This window comes from Lepidochelys olivacea (assembly GCF_965140295.1).
Source record: "Lepidochelys olivacea isolate rLepOli2 genome assembly, chromosome: 13".
In the NCBI taxonomy this organism is placed as follows: domain Eukaryota; kingdom Metazoa; phylum Chordata; order Testudines; family Cheloniidae; genus Lepidochelys; species Lepidochelys olivacea.
The window spans coordinates 35607830-35616742 of NC_140423.1; the positions used below are offsets into that span (position 1 = coordinate 35607830).

The 8913-nt window shown below is 48.5% G+C and overlaps 1 protein-coding gene across 1 annotated transcript; it reads right to left on the minus strand.

Moving 5' to 3' along the window:
* Nucleotides 1-940: 940 nt before the first annotated feature.
* On the minus strand, nucleotides 941-8750 carry CCNB1IP1 (cyclin B1 interacting protein 1). Its single transcript, XM_084645960.1, has 4 exons — nucleotides 8251-8750; nucleotides 6712-7045; nucleotides 5526-5728; nucleotides 941-1119 (listed from the first exon to the last, which is right to left on the minus strand). The coding sequence occupies exons 1-3, from the start codon at nucleotides 8545-8547 to the stop codon at nucleotides 5529-5531; spliced, it is 831 nt and encodes a 276-aa protein (XP_084502086.1). The 5' UTR covers nucleotides 8548-8750; the 3' UTR covers nucleotides 941-1119; nucleotides 5526-5528.
* Between the last annotated feature and the right edge of the window lie 163 nt (nucleotides 8751-8913).

An 8913-nucleotide genomic window follows, 5' to 3' on the forward strand; every position in this document is an offset into this window, starting at 1 on the left:
AACAAGCGATTTTCTGTCCTTACAGAGCATCTGCATGCTTTGCCCTAGGGAGAAGGCTATTGAAAAAGAAAAGCAAACAGGGCAAGGCAGTGAAGTAGCTTTCTACTCCGTAAAGCCTCCATCTCACACACACCACCTGCTAGTAAATGGCTATTAGAAAGAGTTCTGTTTCCCAGTTTGTAATCTGGGGATGGCAACACACTCCTGCCTTTGAACCGGTGAAAGAAAAGCCCTGCAGAGGAGCTCAGCCAGCCATGCTGATGGTGCCAATACTTGACCCCAATTCCCTCCCCAACCTTTGATGGCTGCTTGTCTGGGTGCCCTTAGGAGCCTCAACTAATGAACAGCACCTGGAAACTTGTTTATGCTGCAAACTTTGTTGTCAGTGACTCCCAAGGACTCTGGTGTCTGAGGGCAGAACACCCCCTCCCCCCCACACACACACACACAAATACAGCCCCTGCACTGTTTTGCACACATGCACCCAGCTCCTGCACTGCACACACCCCCTCCACAGTCCCTTCATTGCTCTGCACGCAGAGCGAGCTCCTGCACTGCACTCCCCCACAATCCCTGCATTGCTCTGAACACACACAGCTCCTGCACTCCCCACACAGTCCCTGCATTGCTCTGCACGCACACACACACAGCCCTGATTTCTCCCTCCCACCCACAGCTCCTGTATTGGAACATCCTACACAGCCCCTGCATTCCTTCCCCCCATACACACACAACCCCTCCTGGGATCCCTTTTTAATTCCATGCCCTGCTAGGGTTGCCACCTGCCCATTTTTTCCCAGGATCATCCCTTCATAGCTCCCCTGGGAAGTCTCTCTGTGTCGAGCCAAAATATGGGGGGGGGGGGTTCAGATACACTCAATGAAGCCACACCAGGTGTGTAAGTATAACCGGTTTTATTGCCAAAGTATAATAAGCCTTCATGTGTTACTAAATACGTGCTTTCTACCAAGCAAGCAAGAATCAATGCTTACGCTCCTTCTGCTATGGACAGTCCCGGACCTTCCAGCCTTGTCCTTGAGGGCTCGTAGCAAGCGCTGCTCCAACGTGGGGAATTCCTGGGCACCCACAAGACCAGGGTCTGCAGGTGAGACTGTTCATCTAAAGCAATTTACATAGTCATTTTTATCACCATCTCTTTCTCGGGGGTGGGGGTGGGGGTGTGTTGTATGCACCCACAAGCAAACTCTGGCAGGAAACACTATTGCACTCTATTCCCACACTCAACACTCTCTGGCCTTCCTTCTCTCTTTACTTGTTTATCCAGTTGAGTGGCTGCAAGCCAGCCTGGCCTGTAAAAGTCAGTTCACGACTAGCTCCCCCTGAACTATTCTGTGATAATAGGCCAAGGTAACTTGTGGTCAACGCCAACGGTCTGGGAGCCTGGTACATGCTGCCAGCTGTCCAGTGTGACGGTCTCAGGACCATTGCAGCTGTCCCATGTTTTTGTATCTCAGAGGTGGCAGCCCTACAGACCTCCCAACAGTCCTGGGTTTTGTGGGACTGTCCTGCTTTGACACCTACCCCCATGTCCCATTTGAAGCAGCTCCTGTCCTGTGGGGCTTGCTGGGCTCAGTTTCCCGCTCCAGGCGTTGTGCCCTAACTCCTGGTGCATGGGGTTGAAGCTGTGATGAGTTCCCTCTGGGGTGCCACTGAGCCCTCTGACCCACCAGCCTGGGCTCCCTCTTACACTATGCTGCTATGACAAGCTGTAGACCACTCCCAGATATACACTCTCACCAGCATTTGAACAGGCAGGGACACTCCGTTACATGCAGGCTGACCAACCGCTGCATGAACCAACAACAACAGAGAGGCTACAGCCAAGATCGTAATTATGTCTTTTTATATGATAATCATCCCCTCATGATGAATATGGGGTGTAGTGTCATGGAACCAATGCTCATATTTAGCCTGGCCCCGTCGACGGGGGAGTGGGGACACAGCCAGGCCAAACATGAACATTTCCGTGACTCCATACAGCAGGAGCCAGAGCACAACACCTGGACCGAGAAGCCTAGCCCAGCCATCCCCCACAGGACAGGAGTTGTCACTGTAGGGAAGTATGCAGTTCCCCTGCAACCTCCCCACCCCACCCCACCAGCCACCCACCCGCTCTGGGGGGAGCTCCCACCCCCAGGCAGCACCTAGCCCCCACATCCCCAGGCCTCCTTTCCCCTGTAAGCAGCACCCATCCAACTTCAGCCACTTGAAATATTAGCAGGTATGATGTGTTAGGATATAGATATTCAGACCTGCCTGTAAAGGCCTATACTTTAAGAATTTAGGTATATGTTTATCATTTAGCTAGTAATAGAGGTATACAAAGAATCTGTGTAAGGGCCTTCTCTCACTGTGACAGTCTGAGGCCCTGTTCTTAGGCTAAGGCCTTTAGCCAACCAGCAGAGGCAGCCATAAGCTGGGAAGCATTTCGTCACATCCTCACATTCCAAACTAGTCAATATAGGGCTGTTCGGAAGGTGATCCAATCTATCACCTCCAGAGAAAGGGAAGAGCCTAGAACATGTAAAAGGAAATTTAGGTTGATAGTTTTCTGTCTGGTAAGAGTTCACTGATCAACAGACACAGCTGGGATGTAGTTGTGAAATCCTCACTTCTGTATTGTTTTGTCATTATAGTTCCCACTTTGCTACTGTTTGTTTGCATGGTCTCTGTCTGGTTCTGTGATTGTTTCTGTCTGCTGTATAATTAATTTTGCTGGGTGTAAACTAATTAAGGTGGTGGGATATAATTGGTTACATAATCATGTTATATGTTAGGATTGGTTAGGTAAATTTCAGTAGAATGATTGGTTAAGGTATAGCTAAGAATATTAATATATAAATTAGGGGCAAACAGGAAGTAAGTTGGGATTCGAAAATGAGGAAAAAGGAACTTGGATTTAAGCTTGCTGGAAGTTCACCACAATAAACATTGAATTGTTTGCACCTTCAGACTTTGGGTATTGTTGCTCTCTGTTCATGCGAGAGGGAAGTGGGAGAGTAAAGGAATAAGCTCTCTGATATGACCCTACCCCAGGCTGCGCTGCCCACCTAGGGCTGCCAACTTTCCAATTTCTGAAAACAGTACACCCCTGCCTCCGCCCACTCCCCCTGAGGCTCTACCTCCTCCCCAAGGTTCTACCCCCCCATACTCCTCTCCTCTCCAATCAAAACAAAAACACCTAAACCCCAAAGCAGGAATTATTGCAGAAAGTGGCATGTTTCCTACCCCCTCTTTCAATCTTAACCTTACCTTCACCAAAATCACATTTAGATTAGGTGAAACATTCCTCTCCACAGAGATCTCTGTGCTGTACAGAGAAAAAGTTCCACAGCTCAACTAGGCAATTCCCATAATAACCCCAACAAAGCAGGGGGTATTGAGGACCCTCTTTAAGACATGATTGTGGGGAAAAATGTAGGGAGAAATAGAGATACTGACTCTACTGAGCTAAACCTCCAGCGCCCCCTCCCCCCCCACCCCCAACACACATATACATAAGAGGTGAGGATGCAGCGTATAGTAATTCCACTGTGTTGGAATCCGGAGGTGGGGGCGGATTATGGTCTCCGTGTTTCTCCTGGGAGGGGAGTTGGCTCTAGGTCCTGCAGGGAGGGGGCGGGGTACATGCCCGAGAAGGAGAGTTAGGCTCAGAGCCAGCCGCTGAAGGGGCTGGCTGGGTACACCTTGGTTCTGGGCTGTGTATGTGGAGGGTGGGAGGGGGTTGGCAGCAAAGTGAAATGCTACTTGCAGCCCTCTCCCACCACCAGGGGGGCCAGCAGAGCCCCTCCACCTTGGGGAGCAGGGATCCTCCCACTGGGGCTGAGCGGGAACCCCCTTCCCTGCAGTCTCCCCTGAGCGCCATGGAGGCTGGGGGGATGGGGGAAGGGGGGGAAACGCGTTCTGCCCCGGCCACTCGCCTGTGCAAAGCAGGATCTGGCAGCAGGGCTGATGCTGCTGCCACTAGAGGATGTGGTCTGCTGGAGAGGGAGACTCTGTCATGGGCATGCACTGTGGGAAGTAATGGGGGGCATGGCTGCTGGCTGCTGCTCCCCGCTGCTGGCTCTGTGCCTTGATCCCCTTGCAGCGCCTCCCTGCCCCCCAGCCCGCATCCTTGGCCCCAGCTGTTCTGGTGCCCCTGCAGGTGGTAACTGGACTCTTGGAGTCTGATCTGTGTTTTCAGACTGGACACTGTCAGACCAGATTTTCTGGTCGAACACTGGACACCTGGTAACCCCAGGTTGTGCACACCCTGCCATTCACCTCCCCCTGATTTACATCCACTCCCCTGCAACCTGGCATGTGCTCCCCAAGCCACCCACCTCCCTCCCTCCTGTGATCCTTCCCTGATCTCACACAACCCACCCTACCTGTGCTGCCCGCCTCCCCTGCTGCAGAGATCCTTGATCCAACTAGAAACCAAGATGCAAAACATCATTTTTTTCCCCTTTCTTTTTTTGCTAATATTATTTTTAAGAGGGTGAACAACCTATTTACAGAGGTGACTTTATACAGTGCACAAATCCATTGGCTGTGAGATGTCAAAACTGACCCTGCTTCTCCCATTGCGGGGCTGAAAGATTTTAAATCCTGGTGAAAGTGAGGAGTAAATAATGAATGTGAAATTAACACGGATGAACTTTAAGTGGGGGAGAAATAACTGCAAAGGTAGGATGGAATGGAATGTACCCAATGGAACACACTGGATAACACCAAGAAACACACAAACACAAGCATAGATATAGAAGCAAAAACACACCTACACAAAGCTATGCATGTACACACCCATAGAGCTATGCACTCTATGACATTTAGAGATACACACACAGCAAGAGGCACCTACCCACATGTATGTCTGCATGCACACACAAAAGCAAAAGACACAGCTGTGTACACACAGATTTAAACACACATTGATTTATACACACTGACAACACACAACTATCTAGACTTGTACAAACACATCCATGAATAGTTTGACCCACATACATACACGGAGGCAAACACACACAACAGGGTACACACTTAGAGACAAACTCACACACACAAATACATTCTCTCACACACAGAGACAACAGTGATAAATGTGTAAACCATGAAGCAGAGTACAATGGAAGCAGGCCCAGATCCTCAAAGGTATTTAGGTGTCTTTGAGGATCATCTTGGTCCAAGAGTGATGGGATACTACTGTCAGAGGGTGTCAATTTTACAGTCTGAGAGGGACAATCCAAGGGTGAGAGAGGTTTACAGTATGAGGGCAACAGTCTGTTGGTGAGAGGTTGTGACAATGAAATTGACAATCAGAAGTGACAGGACATTACAGACTAGGATGAGAGGGCAAGACAATCTGCAGGTGACAATCAGAGGGTGATTACATTACAATACCTAAAAGAAATAGCCCAAGTCTGAGGAGAATCCCAGCCCCAGACAATAAGCATTTTTGCTCTTTCCCCCACCGACATATGGGCTAAATTTCCAAGAGGCAGGTGTGAAAGGTGCATTACCAGTTACATCCTCTTCATCTTGTAGGTCCTGCTGGCTCCAGGATGAGGCTCCAGCTCATTGCTGGGAGAGGAGAAGGTGAAGAAGCTGTTGCCAGATTCGCCCGCAGGTGGGGATGTGGCAAAGAAGGGTTTGAAGTGGAAGTCTCCCTCCCCACACCTGCCCCGGACCGGCGTGGTGTCCCCGGGGAACCTGGCAGCATTACCTAGGAAAGGGGAGTTACAAGGTCAGTTAGATGCTGGATTCTCTATTAGGATACACATTAGTGACTACACTAGTGAGACAATCTGGGGATTGAACATAGAATCTCCAAATCTAAGACCATGAGTGGCCACAGCTTGATTTAAGCGAAGGTTGGGATTGTCACAGGAAATGATGGGATTTGTAGGCCTGACTCACTTAAGCCTTAATTCACTAGCCTGGATTCGTAAACCTTTTGATGGTAAGATAGCAGCCACTAGAGAGAGACAAATGCCAATGCTCAAGAGTCCAGTCCCCAAAATTCATGAGATTTGCTTACAAAATCATGAGGTTCTATAGAAATTTTCCTTCTGGTTCTGTAGCATTTATTGGTCACAATTTCCCTCTTTTCTGTGCAACCATGAGAAACTTATCCTTTTTTTAAAACACATCAAATATCCAGAGACTCACAGTAAAGTTTATGGGTTGGTGACACCACACTGCTAGCTAAGGTTGGAGAAGTTACAAGGGATGTTCAAAGCTTTGGGATTCAGAACATGAATTAACCCATTTTCTGGAGAAATCTCTCTAAGGGGGCGGAAAAGGAGCTTAATCTCCGTGGCCCATTCAGTCCTTGGCATCTCTGCAGAGGCTGCCAAGGAGGGGGCCTGTTAGTGTGAGAGAGGTTTGTAAGGTGGACAACTGTCCCTGCTGGGACCCTATCAACTTGTCTCACACAAAAGTGTCTAATCAAATATTTCACAGCATTCGGAAGTTGCTGATATGGTAGCATTTGGAGACTGACTGCTCTGTGTGAAGTCCTCCTCCTCCAAACACATACACACACATATGTGCCTCCTCCAGCCCTATGGCATGGAAGAAAAGTTCAGTCTTTCTAGCCCACTAAATCCTTGTCCCCTCCACTAACAGTGTCAGTGTAGTGACTCCTTATGCCAGCTTTTGCGTTCTCTGTGAGTAGTGGAATGAGAACCCCCCCACAGGTCTTACCCAATGGGAAGCCAAAGACCACAGGCTGAGGCATCATGGGAGGCTCGTGGGCAGCCTCCTGATTAGCCATGGCAATGTTGCGCAGGCGGAGGCTGTCATAGAGGCCCTGGAGCTTCTGGTATTGGCGGTTGCGCTCCATGAGCTTCTCCGAGAGCTCGCTGAACTTCTTCTTGTATTCCTCCAGCACCTTCTTCAGGGAGGAGACCTCACTCTTCATAGAAGTCAGTTCCATGTCCTTGCTCTGCAGCTGCTGAGTGTACACCTTCTCCATCTGCTTCAGGTGTCCCTCGGCCTTGCTGTAGGTGTATTCCTGGTACAGGCGCTCCTGATGAACCTGCAATGCGGAGATTATGGCAGGTGTGACAGGCTTCTTTGACCACTGATTGTCAGAGGAAAGTCAAGTCACTCTATTTGAGATATAGTGGCATGACTACAGTGCAACAAAGGAAGGATGGTCTGGAGTTAAAGCACTGGACTGGGACTTAGGAAATCTGGGTTCAGTTCCCACTGCTGCTCCAGACTAGTGACTTTGGATAAGTCACTTAAGTCAATATTCTCAATAGGGACCACTAATTAAGCTGGCCAACATAAGACACCTATAGACTGATTTTCAGATGTACTGAGCACTCCACACACCAGCTGAAGTTGATAAGAGCTGTGGGGTGCACAACATCTCAGAAAATCAGGTCATATGGCTCTCATGTTGAGTATTCAAACGTGAGGCACCTAAAAATGAGTGGACACTTATGTTGCTTTAATGTCTATACCTCAGTTCCCTACATGTGAAATGGAGATAGTAATACTGGCCTACTGCTCATAGGGGTTGAGGATAATTCATGAATGCTTGTGAGGTGCTTTTACACTGTTGTGGTGAGAGGAAAGAAAGGAGGAACGTGTAACAAAAATCATCAGCAAACATGGAGGGAACCTTCCACAGTGACAGATGAGAAAGAACGGCATGGCTAACAGAGCAATAACGTTTTATACTGACTGTTGAATAGAGAAGGAGGGAGGGAGAAGTGCAAATGCCACACTGGTGATTCTGAACCAGAGGGTGAGTGGCAACCGTCTCAGTGGTCCGTAGGCCACACGACAAAATCAAACAATGCAGGGGGTCAGGAAGGGATAGCTCAGTGGTTTGAGTATTAGCCTATTAAACTCACGGTTGTGAGTTCAATCCTTGAGGGGGCCATTTAGGGATCTGGGCCAAAAATTGGGGATCAGTCCTGCTTTGAGCAGGGGGTTGGACTAGATGACCTTCTGAGGTCCCTTCCAATACTGATATTTTATGATTCCTTAATCCTATTCCATTCCCTTTGGTTTCTTTCCACATTTTCAGGCCAAAAAATATAACATGGTGGCCCTTTGGAATCACCTAGGTGTCAATTCTGCCCTCCACATATGATATATAGATATCCATAAAGACTGATTATTGGCTCTTTCATTTCTTTAGTAAACAAAATCTCTTCCCAATTATATTTTCAAAGACAGATTTGAAGGTATCTACCTAATTTAGGACATCATCTGAGATGGGTTTACCTGGTATGTCCAGAAGGCCAATGCGCGGGAGCTGATGTCCAGCACAATCTCTGGTCGCAGTCCAGCCAACACCATGGCCTTGTATTCCTCAGAGGGACTTAGCTCAGTGCGAACAATGTCCAGCTTGCCAGAGAGGGTGCTGTTGCAGGCGGGACAGACTGCTGGTGAACGGCTGAATTCCCCACTGCCGTGCTGGTCGCAGAAGATGTGTGAACAAGCTGTGACCCAGGCGTAGCCGGAGAGCTTGACACGGCACTTGCGGTAATTGCACAGCAACATGTCCTCACACATGGACATTTTAATGGAGCCAACAGCAACGGTCTTGCCTCCAAAACATACACCACCTGGTGGACGAGAATCTGCCACTCAACACGGCAAACCTATAGAGCAAAATAAATATGCAGGCTGGGATTCTCAAAGGGGCTTAAGAGAGTTAGGTGTCCAACTCCCATGGAATTATGGGATTCAGGCATCTAATTCCCTTAGGCTGCTTTGAAAATTCCATTCTATAGTCTGAAGAGGAAACACTGACACTTTTATGCAACATCAAAATAACCAGTTAGATATTTAGATAGAAGCCCATTTAGATAGTTTAGATAGATAACCATTTAGATAGTTAGATAGAAGCCTCTTGCCTCTGTGATGAGAAAATGACCCAATTTT